This window comes from Agelaius phoeniceus, chromosome Z, assembly GCF_051311805.1.
Source record: "Agelaius phoeniceus isolate bAgePho1 chromosome Z, bAgePho1.hap1, whole genome shotgun sequence".
NCBI lineage: Eukaryota > Metazoa > Chordata > Aves > Passeriformes > Icteridae > Agelaius > Agelaius phoeniceus.
In genome coordinates this window covers 1,694,280-1,716,217 of record NC_135303.1, presented here as the reverse complement: position 1 = coordinate 1,716,217, position 21,938 = coordinate 1,694,280, and the positions used below count along the sequence as shown (strand labels likewise).

The 21,938-nt window shown below is 40.6% G+C and overlaps 1 protein-coding gene across 4 annotated transcripts in view; it reads right to left on the bottom strand.

Moving 5' to 3' along the window:
- Positions 1-21,938, bottom strand: part of XRCC4 (X-ray repair cross complementing 4) — a 144,857-nt gene that overhangs the window by 79,181 nt on the left and 43,738 nt on the right. For all 4 annotated transcript variants that reach the window (XM_077172209.1, XM_077172206.1, XM_077172208.1 and 1 more), the window contains 3 exons: positions 8,959-9,125; positions 3,838-3,990; positions 3,349-3,452 (listed from right to left, as the gene is read on the bottom strand). In XM_077172209.1, coding sequence (XP_077028324.1) covers positions 3,349-3,452; positions 3,838-3,990; positions 8,959-9,125 — 424 coding nt within the window. The remainder of the gene's footprint in view (positions 1-3,348; positions 3,453-3,837; positions 3,991-8,958; positions 9,126-21,938) is intronic.

Sequence of the window (21,938 nt, the reverse complement as noted above, 5' to 3'; positions counted from 1 at the left end):
TGACAGAAACATCTTGCATCAGTGTGGTGGCATCATGCTGAGTCACCCCCCCATTCCTGTGGGCTAAGAGAAACACAGGCTGGTGATTTCTGGGGTTTGTGGGTTGGTTTTTCCCCCTTAAGGAACGATTGTGTCCAGCTGGCACCAGCACAGGAAGGGAACCACAGCCTTACCCCACTCCACACCTTCTGAGGTATTTCCAGCTCTGCTCCAGATGGGGGGAGCTTTGCTGAAGCACCACTACAGAAAACACCTGGGTTTGGTGACTCTGAGAATCTCACCAGCCCTGGAGCAAAACCTCAACAAGCCAAAGCAAAACCAACCCTGTCCTGCTCCCAAGAAACATTCCTGACACTCCATCCATGAGGAACAGCAGCAGGATTTCCTTCATCTCCTCCTTCCTCTCTCAAGCAGGAGCTCACAGGCATTTCAAGGACCTGACATATATCATCTGTAGCTGCTGCTTCAGAAATTATTAAACTGCAGTGAGAGCTGGAGCTCTGTGCCTTTCTCAACCTCGCATTCACAGCCCTAAACAAGATTTCAAATAAATTCCCCCCGTGCTTATGGCATGGCAGGCAAAGCTCCTTTGTAGAATCACACACAGTATTATTTATAAATATATTATTATTTGTATACATTGTACTATTTCTAAGGGGTGTGATTCTCATCAGTTGTTTTTCTGAGTGCTTTAAAATACTTACTAATTCAATTGTAATTTCTCCCTCTACAATATAAAGCATTAACTACATCAGTGTGCAAGCAAGACAAAAACTCCCACGTTTCAGCTGATCTTTGCTTTAAGCTATGAAGCAGAAATTGTGAAAAAGCAAACCATAAATCAAACAAACAAATGGCACTGGAAATGCCAAAAAAAAAGAAAAAATTTTAGGTAAACTTTTAGGCTCCAGATTCTGCCCCTTTACAAAGATTGCAATGAATCATTCTTACTCATTTTCTTAACATTTCTCTTCATTGGATCTTGTTACAATATTTCCAATCAGATCAACACCAGACTGATAAATAAGTCATTCAGTTTTCTTTTAATAATCAGCAGGTTTTTCCTCCATATCCACTGAAATACCCTGGCATTTGAGTGCCCCAAAAATTCAGTGAGAAGAACAATTATTGGTGAGTAAGAAAAACCTTAAGACAGAGTTTTAAACTCTGCAGTTCAACAAATCCTGATTTTGATTTTTCTGATTTTGCAAATGATGATGATTTTGAAAATTATTTTCTCTGGATTTCATAGCTTCTGTGTAACATTCCTGTGAGCTGCTAGAACAGAATTATCTCGTGATGGAACCACCACAAGTTTTCCCCTCCCAACACAAACCAAATCACTTGCTGAGCACTGCTGCTTTTTCAATTAATAGTGAATTATTTAGACATGCACCTATACAAATGCACTTTTACTGTGCATCTATGTGTGCATACACACACCTGCCTTCACCTTCCTTTAAAGAAGTTTTTTAATTATGATCTTCTCTCTTGATTGTGGGTTTCACCAATATCTACTGAAACTACCTCAATGATCTTCTAATTCTCATTGACTCCTGCAATGACATTTCAAGTCCAAAAGGGAAAGAAATACAGTGATGAACTAGAATATAGGAAAACTAAGATAAACAGAAAAAAACCCCAAATATTATCTGTCTTATCTTTTATGTCTTACAGTCCTTGATGCTTCATGTGGCTTTGAGCTTCATTATCCATTCATCCCACTCATCCCTGAATTACTATTTTCTCCATAAGGATATGGTCTGCCTCTTTTTGAGTGTGAAAATTCTAGGACAGACTTCAGATACTCAGCACCCAGCTGTGCTTTCCCATTGTTGACTGGGAGAGAAAGCTGTGGACACAGGAGGAGCAGCAACTGACCTCAGGGATATTCACTGTGAGGGCTCAGCAGTGCCTTGAAAAACTCAACTGTGCTACCCAGAGCATTAACTTTATGGTCTTTTCATGTTATCTGCAAATTTTGCACCTGAACTCTTCCAGTCAGGACCAAAACCCTGAGGACTGCATCCCTCAAAGACAAAAGAAAGTACATTTTTTGTTTGCACCTAAAATAAAAACACAGCTGGTGTATTTTCCAGTCCAGTCCCTCCTGGTTGCCTGAGCAGGGCAGTGAGTGTTGTTTTCATTATTAAATGCATATCTCTGTCTCAAAACTCTCACTGAGCTAGTTAGGCCCCACTGACCTTAGAAGAAGACTCCACACCTTCCACTTGTCCTTGCCTTTTCACAAAACAAATTTCTCATCGTGTTACCTGAACTGAACAATTACCACCTGACAGCAAAGACTTCTGGAGAGCACAGTGCAGCATTAAATTATTTCTTTCTGTGATCACAATTTCCTCCACTTCTCTGAAGCTCTGCCTACTTTACATAAAACCAGAAATTCCTCTGCAAACAGGCCCACATGAGTGACCAAGCTGTTCTGCCACTGGCACCAGGGTCCCAAACACTTCCAGTTCTCAATATGCACAGAAAATTGCTGTTTTACAGGAAAACATTGCTGTCTGGATTACCTTCACCTGTGGTGGAAATAAAAAGCTCCAGTGAGAGAACCCATAGCAACCTTTGCAGACCTGAAGGGAACTGTATGTATCTATTTTTATACACATATGTATATATATCTATACATATATATAAACCAGATTACAACTATCAGTGCAGTTTGAAACTTTGATAGCATTTGCCCCGGGTATTCCCACTAGTTTATCACAAACATGCCAAAATTCTGATTCACAGTTAAATATTTTGTACTGTATAATGGGCCATCACTGCATCCCACACACTTTACAAGGCTCTAGGCCTGGAAAAATTCATCAGATTAAGTTTCATGAGCATCTTCACAAGGCCAAAAATTCTCTGACAAATTAAAGTGGATTCTGCTATAAATACACTTTCATTCCATTTATGCACACAGCTCTTTTTATAGCTGTTAAAACTCCCCTCTTTCCCCATTTTAAACACTATTGAAACTGTCAGGAGCTACCTTTTTACACTTTATCAATCATGGCACACACATCATGATTCCTAGAATTTAAAATGGAATTGTTGATGGTTCAGACACTGTTAGACTGTCATTAGTTCTGCAAAGTGTGTAATTTGTCACTTTGCAAGAAATGACAGTGCCTTCACTCGTGCAACCTGCTTTTAAACCTCCCCTCTCTAATTTGAAAATGCCAGTATTGTACTCTGCTCCAGGAGAGGTATTTTTAAGGCTTGCTGGCTGGCTTGTCACAGAGCAATCTGTCAGGTAGTATTTTCCCTTCCTTAAGGTTTATTCACACAAAGCCTGTCTGTGATATAACACAAAGACAATGCTTTCTGTCTTACCTGATGGCAACGAGGCCCGTGCTGGATTTTCACTTTCCTCATCAGTGCTGGCATCATAGTTGTTTTCTCTCTTTACAACCACCTGAGTAGTAGCTGTACTATCCCTAAAATCATCAAAAGAAAGGCAAAGAAATTAAGGCATTCTTGTTTCTCAAAGGAATTAAATAATTCAGGGAGAATATGCATGAAATCACCACCTATGGAAAGGGAAGGGACATGATCTTATTGGAAAATCAATTGCAGCCCAGCAGAAAGCAGGACAGATCCATCAAACACTCACTTCTTGGCTACAGCACCCACAGCAATCTGCTGCTGCTTGCAGGGATGCCAGAAAGAATCCTCCTCTTCCCTGACTCCCAGGATTGGTTTGGATAACCCAGCACTGAGCCAGGAAGAACTGTCACTCACTGTCAGGGCCAGGGAAATGGAAACTGAGCGAAGCTGAACTCAAATGTGCACCACACCAAGAAACCCAGGGAAATTAAATACCTTGCACACTTGGCATCCACTGCGGGCTCTTTAGCTTCACTCAACAACTTCTGCAAGTTCCTTATCTTTGCCTTCTTTTCATTCAGCACCAAAACAAACCTGCTGTAAAGGTCTGCCTCCAGCTCCTCCTTAGCTTCCACGCATTTTTCCAGCCTGCAGCACAAAATTAACTGTTAGACCAATTCCTCTGTTTCCTAGAAGACAATTCTGTCCTGAGGCCGGCCAGGAATCCCCACTCCAAACCACGAAGGACTTGTCCAGCCCCTTGTGTCTGAAACAGGCCAGAATAAGCTTTTTTTGTTGTTGTTTTTCCACAGAGAGAAGTGCAATGAACTCTGCTTCTAAAAGAGAGAAGTTCCCAGATGTGAACGTTTCTTTTCATGCTCTTTTTTTTTTTTTTTTTTGGTAGGTTCTTGCACACCTCCACCTGAGACAACTGAAATTTAAACAGGCAAATGTTCTTTATTTTCAATGCTGAATCACATAATGAGATTATAAACAGATATGACTCACCTAGACAGGCTTCAAATCTGTACCACACATTGGTGTGAAATATATTTGAAAAGGAAAGGAAAATTTCAAAATATAAAAATGCCTAGAAGCTCTTAATATCTTCAGAGGAAAATATACTTCAGGTTTTTAAAAAAATTTAGTATTGATCTATGTGGGTAGATGAATGTCAATAAAAGGAAGCGAAATGGGAGTATTAAATTAAGAATATGGGTGTATAAAGTCTCATAAGCAAAACCGGAATACAAGCAGTTGATCAACTTGAAATCAAGTGATTTGTTGTTGGCAAATGTAATTCTGTATTTAATTCTTATATTTCATAACCTTTCAGTCTTTAGCTTGAACCACAAACATTTTATTAGCTGTGTACACAAGAGGCAAATAAGCATCTTGATAATTTTACTGATCATGGTAAGTATAGTAAATAGTCATAAGTTAAAACCATATTTTTCACCAGCCTGTGCAAGGCTGTAAAAAAGTTTAGAATGCTTATTATGCTATTAAACCCAGACATGTAACAGACTTTAAAAGTATTAATTTATAAGGCAAGAGATTTCAACAGACTTCCCACATAAATACTAATTACTTTGTTCACAGATCAAACCCATATATGATGTAGGAAGCAAGACAATAGCAAAAAAGAAATCTCACAATTTTTATGTTGTGGTGAAATGTGTGAAATCTCATGAAGTATTAAGCCTACTGTTCAGTGCTTTAGGGATATGCTTGATAGTTGATAAATAATTCATCTAATTTAAATGCAAATAGCAGAACATCATTACCATACAGATCAGTTCAATAATTCCTAAATGAAAGATCATAGGTACTAATCAAGTACCAGGAGACTTCCCACCTACAAAAGGGAAGTTAACTGTTTAGTGGGGAATAAATAGACAATTCACAAAGAACCATAAGCCCTAATGCAGGGCCCAGAAGAGCCTGGACATGCTTGATACAAATTATTTCTGTATACGTAAAAATGGGGGGAAAAAGGATTTTGTCTAAAATATGCTAATCTTGTCTGTATCAAATCCCTTAGAATAATCCCCTCTCCCACACATAAACCAGGGAAAGTGGTTGCTCTCTGCCTTTACTTTGACAAGGCACTGGTTTGTGTTGGAGCAGTTGAGGCTGGTCCAAATATGGAGAAACGTGGCTGACTTGGCCAAAAAAGTGCCATTTAAGATAACTTCAGTGGGGTCCCTAAGTGCTGCAAAGATATCCCCTGATGAACACCCACATAAATGGAAACTTCCAGTGAAGTGAAGCTGATGCTGCCTGGACTGTGAGTAGTACAGTGGAGAAACCAACTGCAAGACTAGCCAATTTCTTTACTCTCTGGAGAAAAAAATTAGCATCTTGAATATTAGAATTAGAATATTAACTTTTCCCTCTGGGCAGAACCAATTAGTAGTATGCCATCAGTTAATCTTATATGATTGTTTTCATTTACATGAACACCTTTTTTTGATTTTTTTCCCCATTATTCAAAGCTATCCACATCCAGATACATTCTCCAGACACAGAATGGCATTAATTTGGCAGAACACTGAACATCACAAAAGCTTCACATTAATGCTGTACCTGCAACTTATGAGCCTTTAAAATACACTTTTATGTGGCATATCTGATGATTTAGCAGAGACTGGTGAAAGGCAATGGTCTTGGGGACAGAGATGCATTAATTGTGCAGGTGGGGTGGCTCTGTGGAACCTTCTGGATTCACTGAGGCATTCACCACCTGAGCCCAGAGCAGAGCTGGCTGGGTTTCACTCCAATACCTCAGTGGCTGCAAATACAAACTTTAATTGCCACTCCTCACGTGGTGCTGCCTGAGTGTGCCCTGTGCCCCTCAAACACCATCTCCCCAGGCCAAATGGAGGAGCTGCTCATCTCACAGACAGCTCCCAGCACGATGAACCCAAGCAGGGGTTAATTATTGGAGTGGTGCCTCCCAATTTGTGCATCCTCAGGTCTCTCTGCAATGCTTTTCCACGTGCCAAAATGCACCCAAGGTGACAGGCATCAAAAATCCTGCACAGCCCACTGAAACCAGACACTGTTAGGGACTGACAAACAATAAACTGAGAAATTAAATATAAAAACCAAGATGTCAGGTGCTGACCCAACACAGAGCAATCACACGTGCTCTCCAGAGGTGAACGTGAGCTTTGACGCCTAATGTCTTTTCTTCAATTATTAGTGGCAACCTTCACAATCCAACACTATGAAGGAAATAATTCAGCATCTCTGGTATTCATCCCTGTTCCCAGTGCACTGAAATAATTCCTGGATCCCACGGCACCTCTCCCTTGCATTTCAGATTCACCCTTCCCCCAGCACTGGCAATGGTGTGGAATGTTGATGAGCTAATGCTGTAGACTCAGTTTCAAGCCCAAAGTACCTAGCTTGCATTTTTATAATCTGCTTGTGGTTTAAATATACTGTCACTGCAGATGACCACAACATAAATTGGCAGCTATTTCGAATTTGGCTTGTCTCTCAAATTTTGGACGTCCAAAAACAAAATACATACCCCGCACCCGAACCGGAAATTGGATTTGTATTGTTCAAGGAATTATTTATTTTGCTACAGGTTATTATTACTCAAAATTTGCCACCTCCATTATCATGGAATCGCAGAATGGTTTGGGTTGGAGAGGCCTTAAAGCCCAGCCAGTCCCACCCCGTGCCATGGCAGGGACGCCTTCCACTGTCCCAGGTTACTCCAAGCCCCAGTGTCCAACCTGGCCTGGAAATAATTTGCCTTAAATTTTCTATAAGAAACGAAGAAAACAGCTATTGGCCTTGAATTTTCTATAAGAAATACAGAAAACAGCTTTTGTGCTCTGATATTTTAACACATCCATCCCTGGGGTGTGCACACACAGACACACACACACACACCCAAACCCAGGCAGACACTTCTTCACCAAAACCTCCGTGATGCTCCACAGAATTGAAGCAGGGAGACGGAAATGGGATTATTGAATAATTCCACCCAGTGCCCCACGACTGAGGGGCACAAAAGCAGCTCTCAGAAGCCTGCCTGCTCTGTTTTAATTCTAATCAAGTCCCGAGGAGAGAGGCTGTGAGCAGAGGGAGCTGCAGGGGCTGTGGGGCTGGTGTGCCCTGGCTGCAATTCTGCACACCACGTGCTCTGTATTTGATGTTCCAGCACTCAGCACCGTGAGTGGTGCAGGATGTAAATCCTGAATTCCTGCCTCCTGAACAAAGACAGGCACAGCTTTGTTCAGCTCGGGGGCAACTCGCAGCATTTGGAGCCGAAACAGCAAAGGGAGGCAGCAGGGTAGAACTGGGCTGTGGCAAAAGGAATTTTAATAAAAACCACCGCACCAAAAATTTAAAAACAAAACAAAACAACAAAAAACCAAAGAAACAGAAAACCAAACCAAAACAAAACAAAAAATAAAAAAAAAGAAAACCAAAAAAACCCAAAAAATGTCCCAAGCAAAACAAAAAAAAAATCCCCAAAATCCCCCTCAAAAAACCAAACCAAAAAAGCCCAGTACTTCTTGAATGAAAATTAATTGTGAATTATTTTCATTTTGCATTTAACAGACATGGCCAAAGACTGGTGAATGTAAAACCTTCAGTGTATATTCAGAAAAATCATTTTTCATCTGCTTAAAACTATAAACATGCTAAAGAAATCCACCAGCTTGCACTGAGAACAAAGTCACTGCAACTCTGATTTTTTTTTTTTTCCTTATTCCTCCTTTTCTTTGGGGTTACTCTGTAAAAGTGCCACCCCACCATGGAAATTGATACAAGCACTAATGCCTCTTACACATCAGCGTGTAATGCAGTACAGAACACGGGCTGTACAATACACTATTGTTCAATTACACTGTTAAGCAGTAAAACACTACTTAGGGAGGCCCTTTGCTTGTCAGGCAGACTGTCAGGAGAAACTGTTACTCATTTTAATGAGAGGGAAACAAAACTAACTCCTCCCAAAAAGTTGGCTCTCTTTTTCAAGGTAAATTAACGCAAATTAGCTGCATTCTTTCATCAATCTTCCTAGATTGTGTGCTTTTTCAGGTAAAGCTACAGAAAAGCAAGATAAATCTCCCTCAAAGAGTCCTATGCTTACTGAAACAAGCACAGATTATTTCACTACAGAATGATAGACAACTCATATTGTAAATGCAACAGCAATTACAAAAATCTCCTGAAAAATAATGGTACTTTTTCCTATAATACTGCACTCATCTTTCAATTCTGCCTTCTTCAACAAAGAAACCAGATGAAAGAAACAGCAATTTATTCCTCACTCAAAAATGTAAATAATCTACACTGCCAGCCCTAAGAATCATAGGAAATAATATTAGTGAAAAGGCTTCCTAAAGAAAGTGAAGCTAGTTTCACAGATTTTGAGGTGTTTGGGGCTTTTTCCTAACTCATAAGCTGAAACCACCATTAATTGAAAATTTTTAGTATCAGTTGCATCTTTATCAAAGGGAGGAGATCTACAACCACATGGGCTGTGGTTACCTGAGCTCAAAACATGTCTCAAATGAATAAAAATTTCTGACCACTGCTGCTGGGCTTCTCAGGTGTCACCTGTGAATCCACCTGGGAACTCACCTCTTCTCTGCCTCGCTCCAGTTGCTGAAAAGCCTTTCATTTTCCCTCTGCAGATGCTCAGTTTTGGCCTGCAGCTTCCCCAGGCTGTCCAGGCAGTAACCAATGAGTTCCTTGATCACCTCTGCTGGGTTTGGGACTTCCTTCAGCTTCAGAGATCCAAGACTGAACTGAGACACAAGGAAAGAATGAGTTATTTCAGCTGCACAAGAAACTTCACGTGAGGCTTTGCCCCAGTAAACTTGAATACATCTTTAATATGCATAGGAAATACCTTACAGTCCTCCAGTTTAAAGGGAGATAATAATTTTGTCATGCAGAGAATGGAGGAATATGTGGAATAATCTACATGGTAATTATTTCCAGAGGGCCACAATGTTGAGAAGGACTCTGCAGCATCTCTGGGCTGGGCAGGCTGTAGAAGGGAACGCTGCCAGGGATGCCATCAATGCATCCCAACATCTGCAGGGGCTGCCAGAGCACGGGCCGGGCTCTGCTCGGTGCTGCCAGTGCCAGGATGAGCAGCAGTGGCCATCAAATAAAGGGCAGCAAGGTGCAGGGCAGCAGGAGGGAGAACTTGTGTCCATGGAGGGACAGCAGAGCCCTGGAACAGCTGCCCAGGGAGGGCCTGGAGTGTCCCTGGCTGGAGACATCCCAGCCCCAGCTGCACCTTCCTGGGGGATGGACCAGATCATCTCCAGACATCCCTCCCAGCCCCAAATATCCTGGGATGCCATGATTCTGTGATTTATGCAGCTAATATGAAAAATCTAGCCAGTAAGTTGTGACCTCCAGGGTTCAGACAGCAAGTTCTTAATCTTAAAAGGACTCCTCCAATTAAAGAGGCAGCCTCATCAAGCCAGTGAGGTGAAAGGATCTGTAATGAACCACTGTGTTTCTTCAGCAGTGGGGATGCTGTACAGGATATACAGGAGGTCTGAACACATTTGTTTTGCCTGGCCTGCGATAAACAAGAGAAAACTGATGTTTTTGTCATGTTAAAGGAGGAATAGCTCAGCCAGACATACCAGTGCCAGCTGAGCTATAACCATGCAAGCCTGGGTGAAGACACATTAATATCTAACACAATAGTTTGAGGGAGTGGAAGAAGGAAGAAGGCGCTGTCTCTCATCTTCAAAAAGTCTGACATACATTTTGTGGCATTTCCCTATGGAGGGAAGTATTACCCATCTTTCCAACTTGAATAAATAGCTATAACATCTTAAAAAAGGCACCTCACCTGTCTTGTGGCACCTCACCTATTAAAATCAGAAATGCAGCTTGATTTGTTTACTTGGGAGGGCATGGAAAATTATGCAAAAGACACCTATTAAAAAAATGCCAATCACTTGTCACCTTTTCAAGACGCAAGTTTCACTAATGCCATGCATAAGTTTTGGCTGAAAAAGGCTCAGTAAGAGCTCACAAAGCTATCAAAGACATTGTTTGAAACAAGGAACAGTCCTTCCACGTGGACCTTTTATCTGTGGAAGTCTCTGCCCCAACACATGATACCACCCTGACCTCCTCCAGCAAGGTCAGTCTATCAGAAAATGTGGAAAACCCAAAGGTTTAATTTCCAATTAGCCACCAAATTCACATGCGCTGTCTCTAAAGCGTTGTTGTCTTTAGCAGGCATGCATCTGATGGCTACAGATGAAAAGATGCTTTTAATTTATTTTTGGAAATTAGATTACACTATCAGTAGCCCACAGATTGGCGTGCACCCCCTTGAATATCACACTTGCTGTCTGACAGCAGTAACAAAGATGCATGTTTGTGTAAAGGAAACTGTGTTTCATCACTTGCAAGCCACCACCATGCTATTTGGATAAAGAATTCACAGAGATAGAGAGGCACAGTAGCACAGATAAATAGCATCACAACCTTTTACCGTGAAGGAAATAGCAAGGAGAGCACATCACCTTTGTCTTCTGCCTTAATGCATTCAACTGAGATCAGGTATAGGCAAATCTATTTAACCAGGATAAGCAAATTACAGTTTTCACTGCACAAAAAGAATAAAAAATGCATAATCCTGAAATAAGTTAGAGTAGCAGTAGAATTATTCTGAAAGCCTGCACAACCAAAATCACACCAGACACACAGCAGACACTCCAAATGCAATTGTAATGATAAAAAAAAAGCCCAACACTGCTACAGGGACACAAGAGTATGTGTCCATCTTTGCAGATATTGAAGTCCAACACTTTAATTTGACTTTAACTGACTTTTAAATCTTTAATTTAGCCTTTAGTTCAGGCTTTATGTGAAGAAACTGACTATTACCTACTTTCTCACAATAAAATTCACTGTCCTCCTATCTTGGGCACTGAGACCTCTGGACCATTTCTAGGAGGTCCACAAAGGTGAGCAGAGCAAGCCCATCACCAGGAGGCCTAAATTCATCGTGCAGGTGCTGACAAATCAACTAAAAAAAGGAAAAAAAAATAGTAAGGTTTTCTGCAAAACAAGTGTTCTTCTCTATCTCCCCTTCTCCAGCAGCCATCTAATCTTAATTTAGGATAGCTGTGGGGAGCACATTATCCAGCTACCTCCAGGAAAACACAGGAGTGTTTGGATACAGCCCTAATTAAAACAAAACTAATGTGACAGCCTGGAACAGTGTAAGGCGTCCCTGCCCATGGAAAGGAGTGGAATGGGATGGGCTTTAAGGTGCCTTGTGATCCCGGACTGTGTGGCTGTGCTCTGCCTCCCTCACACAGCACAAATTCACACGAAGTGCACCAAAATCCCCTTCCCTGAGGCTGTTCCTCCAGCAGGGAATTGTTTTACACCAGCTATTTAACAGGCAGAGACGTCAGCACTAACAATAGCAACGCTGCTATCTCGGCAAATTGCAGCTGAGTGGTGTTTGCCCCACCAGGAGACCGGTGCTGAGAGGCTGATAAGCCAAAAAGGCCCCCTGAATTCCCAAAGCAGGACTAAAACAACCTAAAGAAAAAAGAAACCTCAAGGCAGTTCTGCTCTGGAGTCCTGCTGGCATCCCGAACTGGAAAGTGGACTGCTAGAGGAGAAAATGACAAAATAACACAAATTTACATCCAAGGATTCTGAATTTGGGACAGGCGCGTAAATTGCAGACATGATTCTATTAAAATTAAGCGTTGTGGAGGGGGGGAAAGCGTATCATTAAAAAGGAGATGTTACGTTTTCCCCACGCACTGCTAAGATTTTCCTTGCAACTAAAGTGAGAAACAGTCCAGTTATTTGTCCTTCATCGCCAAAGCCGCAGCAGGGGACCTGCAAACAGCTGCAGGGAGATGCCGTGGAAGTGGTTAAAGATCAGGATACCACAACAAACAGTTAACCGGGTGGGATATCAAGATAAACAGCTCTTGCTTACTGCAGGAGCGAAAGAAAACATCATTAGCACCTCACTGAGCTAATTTGACAAGCAACATGTCTTTGGTTTGGATCACGTTTCCGAGGTGATTCGGTAAATTTGTAACGGTGAATTTTAATTTTTTTTTTCCTTGTCAGCTTTGTAAATTCCTGCACTTTGCCGCTCCCCAGATGAATTTAAATTTCTCGCCATCCTTACAGCTGCTGTAGCTCTCTGGCTCTGCATCATCTGCAGATGTAACTAATGTGCTTTCTACTTCCCCTTTCAGATCATTCAAGAAAACATTATGTAAAACACTGAAGCACTAAACACTTCATTTATACAGAGAGGGAGCAGACCTGGAAGAGGTCCCAGGGGACAACAGACTGACTGTGACTGATACACTGCTGCCCTTCAATATCTGTTCTACTGTTTGTTGGGATTTTATTTTTTCAAATTTTTATTTTTTTAAAGGCGCAGGAAGGTGAACACAGAAGCATTCAGAAAACTGTGTTCCCTTAATCAAAAATCAGTCGTCATGTATCCACCAGGTCTGTATTTTGACCTTAAGAAATAAAAACAAGAATTAGAAGCTTATGACAAAAATGTCATTTTCCCCTGACCTCTCACCCTGCCCACTTCTAGGGATGAAGAAAGAAGTGATTTTAATCATAAGAAACAAAATATTTCATAAATAACCGAAAAGTTTCTCAGTTTTTCTTCTAGATGCTTATGCTTATGGGAAGATGTGCTTCACATAAGAAAATAACAGGTATTAAAAATGATACAACACATTTTTCACACAAAACTGAAAGTTTCATTATTGTATAGAGACAGTGAATTTTAATTTTGCATTAAGTAACACATATCTGCTATTTAATCTTTGCATTACTTCACTAAATATGAAAGTTATCAAATCTAAGGCAATAATTATCAGAGGTTATGCACTGAAAGGAGACAGACACACAGCAATGCCTCTCTTCAAAGTCAGAATCTGAAACTAAACACTAACAGTGAGTTTATTTCAAATAACAACAACTTTTCACTGTGTCTATATGAAAAAAGAAATCATGCTAGAAACTCTCATTACATCTGCTTTGCTGGTTGTGATTTCTCTCTGTATTAGTAAAATATTCTAACAACCTTTTCTAACAATATTTTTTTACCCACAGCATATTTAAGGAATTCTGTACTACCACGAAATTAGATAGATTCTGTCCTTGTTGTCCTGGCAGGGTATAGCAGATATATAGATACAGATGTATGGATAGATATATATGATATATTTGTGATTCCACTGCCTCAAAGTGCTCTCCTATTAAATCTTAACCCACAGTATTTCAATTTTTCCTTCTCTGTTTTGAAAACTAATTAACAAATAACTTTTGGAGAGAGCACACTTCACAGGTACTTAGGTCTGATTTTGAAATGAAAATATTCCCAGCATGTGAACTGAATGACAGAGGTTCAATCACACAAGCCAACCTTGCACAGCCTGTTACAAGCTCTAACTCAGCTCACTCAGCTTCCACTTCTCCTACCCGTGGGTGAGACACAGAGATCCCTGTGCTCTGCCCCTAAAACAGCATTTCAGACTGAGCTAGCACACCCACAAACACCTACATCCTCGCACACAGATGCTGCTGCCTCCTGCAAGGTATTGCCCAAGCAATGTCCTTTCCCCAGGGACATATCAAAGAGGAATTTGTGCGGGAAAAAAATAAATTCCAGAGCAGCCCACCAGCACGGAGCAGCTGTGCAGTCCCTGTCTGGCTTCTTGGAGTCTGTGAAAGCAGCTGTGACCCCTGTGCTGGAGCAGGAAAGCCCTGCAGATCCACACAACAACAAATCCTTTTGTCACTGCCCTGTTCCAAGCACAGAATCACAGAATCAGAGAATGTGAAGGGCTGGAAGGGACCCTAAATCCCATCCAGTGCCACCCCTGCCATGGCAGGGACACCTTCCACTGCCCCAGGCTGCTCCAAGCCCCATCCAACCTGGCCTTGGATCCAGGGACAGCCACAGCTTCTCTGGGAACCTGTGCCAGGGCCTCCCAGGGAACAATTTCTTCCTAACATCTCACCTAAATTTCCCCTCTTTAAATTCCTACCCATTCCCCCTTGTCCTGTCCCTCCAGTTCCCAAGGCAAAGTCCTTTCCCTGCAGCCCCTTCACATCCTCGATGGTGCTCTCAGGTCTCCACAGAACCTGCTCCTTCATAGGGTGAACAAACCCAATTTTCTCAGCCTGTTTTTGTAGCAGAGGTGCCCCAGTCCTTCTTACCAGCTCTGTGGCCACCTAGAAAAATCCTGCCAGGAGAAGCTGTTAAAAGCTGCACAGGTGAGCTACCCTGAAGTCCCCTGCAATACCTTTGTCTACTGCTGGTGCTGAAAGCAAATTCTTTACCACAGAGTCTGAATGTCATAATTAAACTGGAATTAATTGAATTCCAGAAGAATTGTTACAAAAGGAAGTTGTGCCTTGCATGTGAGATACAGCAACTTTCTTTTTCTCTGTTGAGAAGTGGAGCTCTTGCAAGACAGGCTGTGATTCCCTTTTAAATATCAGCTACCTCTCCTACTCCACAGACTCTGAAATAAGGTAGAATCAACACTTGGATAAAAATAAGCTTTCACTATGAAAATACCTAAGAATTTAAAAGAGAAAAATGTTAATGAAAATTCATGTACAGGGTTAAAGAATATGACCTACAAATGAATGATGCTGACACTTACACAAAGAAAGTATTGTTACAAGCTTGAATCTGGAAAGCATTATACCATTTTTATTTCTTAAGTCAATCAGTGAGTGGTCTTGATTTTTTAAAGCTGTGCCACTATTATCTCTAGGGAAATCATTCAGCAGTAACTATGACATCCCTGGGTGTGGTAATAAAACGAGTGCACTAGACTTGCACAATACAGTGATGACAACGTGAAAGCAGAAGTTGCTTTTGTAACAGCAGACTCTAGGAAGCTAGAAAAAATTACACAGCACCGTGGAAGCCAAGAAATCTGTCAGGTTACATCAGACGGTGTAAAAATATGATCACCAACTCCAAAAAAACAAGTTCAACACAAAAACCCTGCCTGCAACAAACCTCCCCCCCTGACGAAGGCATTGCATCTACTCTTAGAGCAAAACAGCTGACGTGATTGAGATTTCTCTCAGGTTTTTACCACACGCTGCAGAAACCTTCAGAATTGCCATCCTATTATCTCCATGCCCACTGGAAATTAAATTCCTTCTGGATTCCCTGTTTTGCGTGGGAGCAGCTCCCAGGTATTTTCTGGAGAGCGCTCCACTGTTCCTCACACCCTCAACCCCACGCATTCACGGCACTGTGGGCCCTGCAAGGATTGGGGCGCAAGGAGGGAAACCACAGAGAAATTGGGAACATCGCCAGGTGCTCAAACCCACTGATACCCATCCCCAAAGGGACAAGGAAGGCTCTGCTATTCCTTCCACCCCTCACCCAGCCCATGCTGGGCAGCCTGGGCAGCAGGCTCTGATGCTGAAAGCTCTTGATGGAGTTACTGACTGGGAAGGAGCTCTGGAGGTCTGAACATCATTTTTGTGGCACCTGCAGCTCTGTGCAATCAGAAGAAACAGTGTCACATAAACCCCCTCATACAGGAATTTAACTTTTCACAAGATTTTCTTCATCTCTTTAGTGTAGTTCAGTTATTTTCTCCTAATTTGTCTCCTAAACACACATACACACACATGCCCAATTTGTATCCATTTGTTCTAAGACACACTCTATTCCCTGGCTTGGAGTGTTCTTTTCCCTCTGTCATGTTCAGACTCCATAATTTATAGATAAATACATTTCTCAGCCAGTATTTATTGGCAAGTATTTTTTTTTTCTGTTGGACTGAAGCTCCATGTAGCTTTGGCTACATAGGTGTTACTTTCCCTATCCCTCATACCACACAATCTGCCTCTCAAGTTCAGGTTCCATTTCTTGACTGCGAATGACCAGGATTGTACATTTAATTTCAAATATAAACCACGTCGAAGTAGACAGTGAAAATCCACAGAAAACAGACACAGACTTTAATACTGATAGTGTTCACATGTCACATAAATAATTTGCATGTTTCATTTCTTTCCTTTAACCCTGCCACATGTACCGTGTGTAAGAATCACCAGGATACAGGAATGATCTACATTTTAGGATACCTGGTTCTCCAGATAGTTTTGGAATTAAAAATGGTAAATTAAAATAGTTAGAACATCAGATAATTCTTAAATACCCCCCTCCAAGAAAAAAGAAAGCCATGTACATAGGTTAGAGTACCAAAAACACCTACTGAGCAAGTAACTACTGGATTTCTTTCACAAAAGGCTTTATATCTATATGTCTTTCCTTAAAGCCTTTGGAAAACTTCCTTGTTTAATCTCTACACTCCCCAGAAACACCATATTTCACATATCTATACCATCAGCTACTTCTGTGAAGCTTAATCCCACCCAGGCTGAAAGGGTCTTTAGCTACTGAATTTTGACAGCTGTGGCATGGTCTGGTCAGGATCTACCCAGGCTGTGATTCCAGTGCCTCAAAGTGCTCTGTAACCATTTCTTTCAGTCTTACTCTAAAAAATATTGCTTATGAGAGCACTTCCTCTTAACTAACCTTAAACCTATACAGACACACAGATAAATATATATATATATATATGTGTATATATATACGTATATATGTGTATATATATATGTGTGTGTGTGTATATATATATATATATATATATATATATACACATATATATGCAAGACCCAAATACCCACAAATACCCAAATAATATCTTTATAAAAAGTGAGATGCATTTCCTAAGAATGCATGAACTGAATAAAGTTGCAGATCATTTGCACCACAGAAATGCTCATCCCTCAGGGTGCTAAGCCACATAAAGCTGCCCCTAATTTCCCCCCACCCACCCATTTCTTGGCCACTTTGCAACTGAATCCCTGAAAATTAGAAATACACTGAATACTGAAATGAACTGCAGCGGTAATACTCAGCACTTGTAACATCAGGTATCTCTTCCACTTTTTTTCCTTTTTTTTTTTCCCCAGTGGTAATCACATAAATTGCTTCATTTCACCAGAGGAAAAAAAAATTCAAAGCAATTGGAGATGGAGTAAAAAAGCCAAAGGCAAAAATCTATAAAAATCAGGTGCAGAAGTTACTTTTTAGAACAATAAATATGGAACGGGCAACTACACCTTATAATTCCACAAACAACTACACCTTATAATTCCACAATTCACATGATAACGTGATTATGTGAAGAACCAACAATTCAAGCACTTTGTTGGATTTGGTATGAAATCACTATTTCACCACACAAAAACCAGCTGGTTTGCACTTTATGCATGCACGCCAAATGCTTTATTCCTCTTGTACGCTTCCCCTCTTTTTATCACTCCCTTCTGTACTTCAGGCAATATTGTACATTCACCTCCCTGCTACCCCTCTGCCTCTGAAGGGAGCTAACAAAGAGGAGTGAAGCAGGACACCACACCCTTAAAGGACCTTTTTTTTTATTTTTTTTTCACCTTTTCCCTCATTAATTCCGTGGCTCCAGGCAGGATCAGATGTGCTCCCACCTCGCCGAGCAGGAGCAATGTCTGTGAGCAATGGAACTACTGAAGGCTGGTTTCCTATGGCTATGACTCTTGTGCTGGATCCCCTAATGTCTAAAAAGGTGAGAAATCCAGTCAAAGCTTTTCCCTTATTTAATGCATTCATAACTTCTCTCCTCTCCCGTGAGGATTTGCTAGTGTCTAATAATACAGTTGATCTCATTCCGCAGCTTTTTCCAAAGCAGGCACATGAATAGGGTCTCTTTTTCTACATCCAGGCACCTATTTCCATGAAACTAGTAGGAACCTGATATCTCTGAGACCTTTACTCCTGTCAAATCTGTTTGAAATTGTCCAGGAGTTTCAGAAGTTATTGGGGGGGAGAAAAGGGAGGAGGCAAGAGGCTGGCAGTCAGCAGAGGCACACAGCATGACCACATAAGCTTTGTTTCCTTAGGAAGCAGGGTAAAACACTTGCAGTTTTTATTATTTTTAAAACCTGCCCTAAATGAATTAGGAAATCAGCTTTACTTAGAGATCTGAACTTGTTTTCTTCCTTGTTTTTCATGTTATTTATAGTGTGGCAGTAATACAATAGACTTTAGACATAACATCTGGATTCAGGTCTCAGGGCTTAAATGCAAGAACAGTTCCCAACTGTGTTAATTTAGATTTCAGAGGGAAAGCCCTGTGAGATAGCTTAAATCAGAGTTTATTTCCTATAGGCTAAGAACAGAACATAGGCCCATTACCATAAAACAACTGCCACACAAACTTATCACAGAGCACCTTCCTTGAGTTTGAGGTTTGAGCCTCCCTGAAAGTATGAAAGGATACCTGCCAAGGATGTTTAATTTAATCTGATGGCTTTTTCGGATTTTTTGTTTTGGTTATTTTGCTTGTTTGTTTGTTTTGTTTGGTTGGTTTTTTTGTTTTGTTTGTTTGTTTTAAAATTTTCTTCATTCATGTTCAGGTTTCCAATTCAAAAGTTATTCCAGAAAAAAAACACAACTTAAGTAAAATGCTTAAAGGAGCAGAGTGAAGTTCTTTTTCTGAACAGTCCCAAAGCATATGTAGTATGAACATGAAACACTGGAAAAAGCACCATGCAAGCCTTTTAAAACCTCCAGAGAAGTTTCTACAAACATTATGAGAGGTAGACCCATATAAATGCGCTTTCAGCCAAAAATCTCCAAAATAAAAGCAGGACTTGCAGCAGTGCTGGTGATATTACTGTCAGTAAAGGTTCCAAGGTAACAAAATATAAATGATTAATACTTCCAAGATTAAAAAAAACACCACCACATTACGTGCTGCATAATAGGAGTATTTTAATTCTACCTGTCAACTGATCCTATTCCTACATGTGAAGCCCAGACTGCAGCTTTCCTTTAAAAAATATAATAAAGCACAACTGAAATGTCTGGAGTAATAAGTGTCAGATATGAAGACAACTTGTCTTGGGAGCTGCTTCCCTTCAAACACTTGACCTTTAGGCTTTGGGAAGTAATGGAAACTATAAAGTGCTGGGTGAATACACCCTTGGAGCTGACGTGCCAACGTTCTGCAGTAATCTGGGTCTGATTCCCCCCGAATATGCTGGCAGTAAACAGCTCCAGGGTTGCACATGACTTTTTTTTTTTTTTTCTTTCTCCCCCCCCTCTTTGGAAAGTAAATGTATGACCACGTGAATAAGCATGAGATAATGCCTAGACCGAGGCAAAATATAAAAGTGTTCCCAGCTAAGCACTGCAAACAATTTTCCAGTGTGAGAAATAACGCTGCACTCATTTACAGCAACCATTGACTATTTTCAGGACGGTACTTCACCCTTTGTTTGAAAAAAAAAAAAAATCCCTTCAGAATGTTGACAGCCACTCGCTGAAGCTTTAATATCCAAACACCTAACAACTTAATAAAAACTTCATTGAATGGAGTTATTCTATCCCATTAAAAAAAAAAAAAAAAAGCAGATTGAAGACTGTGTACCTAATCTGAGAAGTCTGAACATCTGTGTGTGCTGTGCCCCACCCACAAACGTGGAAATAACTCAATGCATCATGAGATATATGTACTGAGCATGAAAAAGTTCCAGCAAAGCCAAAATTCCAAGCAGCGCTGAGTTCATGGAAGGACATAAACACTTCTGTAAATTGTCAGGACATGAATAGAACATTTCTTTCCATCCAAGAGCCTAAAGAAACCAACAAAGAAAAAAAAAAAACAAAAACGGCCAAAATCTTGTTTTCGTAGAAAAATCAAATCTTATTTTCATTATTTTCTTATTTTCATAGAAAGAAATCAGCTTAAGTTCAGGTTCAGGAATGCAATGCAGGTGAAAAAAACTTTACTGATTTCCCTCTCCCTACAGTTACATCCCTATTCTTATTGTTCAATTTCACCAGCAGAAAAAGGTCCCCCCCATCCCTTAGGGGACTCTTTAAGTAAGCTTTAAGAAAAATAAGAATGAAAGAAGTATTTTTAAAAATCAAGGAGTACTTCACTTTGTTTCACTGTCAGAGGGGTAGAAATTTGAAAACAAGCATTTGTTCTAGACTACACACTCTGGTAATAGCAGGATGGATATTTTTACAGCTAACAGAGATTCCCACTTGGTGGGAGGTGGGTTGAGGGGTGCATTTTCCCCCTTTTTGTGTCACAAGAATAACCCACAAACACCAAAGTGTTTGTGACCACAGTGGTCCCAACACAGAGCCACGAGGGGAACCCAGCTCTCACATGGAATTAATGGCATGGGGGGCAGCTCACACTTGAGCCATTCCCGGGTCCAGCAGGAGCAGAAGAACATCTTGAACTCTAAACTGATTGTCCATGGGGCCATTTTCCCCAAAAATGTCTGGAGGAACCATTGCCTGACCCCAGTCAGAACTACATGTGCTATCATGTAAGAATAATTAAAGTATGACATTTTTATTCCATAGGTAAAGGCCATTTCAGAGCATTAACTCATCATAGGTCATTCCCGAGTGATCAAATGCCACTTCATCTTGAATAATATGGTTATTAAGTTCTATGTCAGATCCATTCATGGGCACTACAAATTCAACTCCAGCAAGAAATTTTTCTTTATGGATTATTATAATGATAAAAGGCATCAAAATCTTTGCATTCAAGAAACTCGTATTAAGTTCTAATAATAGATTTTCTGAAAATTCAAATCACCTGAATCTATCAAAAGACAAGAAAAATTTCCTATCTTAAATCTCTTACTTGATGCTTTAAATGAACACAATTCTAATACGTCTTCTTACAATGGAAGTTTCTACTCAGATGAAAAGCTGGAATGGATTCAATTAGAAAATATTTTTCCCTGAAATCTTATAAATTCTCATCTGAAAAAGAAATATAGTTCATAGATAAAAAAGTTAGACTAAACTGGTTGCTAGCAACACAAACAAAACATTTACTTTCTTTTCTGCATAATACCATTTTCAAAAGTTTTCGTGATGAAGTATTTAGAGAATTACTGTTTTCTTAAGCCAAGAAAACAACCACCAACCCTGGATGAGGGAAAGCATATTTTTTCCCCTCACCATCAAGATCCTATAGAATACAACTGGAGACTTTATGGGATCATGTCTTAGAACATGAGGTGCTCAGACGAGGCACCAAAAAGCCACATCAGGGCATTTGATTTGCAGAACAAAACAGAGGCAAAAATTTCCAAGGAATCAAGTAAAATGAGCGAAGTCTCCTTAATTTTGCAGTCTCCCAGCACAGAGGCAGGGACAGGCTTCCTCTGGATGGCCCCAGGAGTTTGTCAGAGGCCAAGAGGAGAACACTTATCACAGAAATGGCTCAATGTGGCAAAGAACCGCAGAATTTAATTTCATCTTCGCAGTAATTTCAGTGGAGGGAGAACATCATTGTTCAGGTCTGCTGTGTTTTATTTTCTTAATTTTTACTTGCCAGCAAACCAGCCCAAAAGGGAGACTCTGTGGATTTTCTGAAATCTACAGAACTAAAGGTTTCTTATGAACCAGAAAATGCTGGAATTGTGTGGTTTTGTTTGGCTTTGGTTTTTGCTTT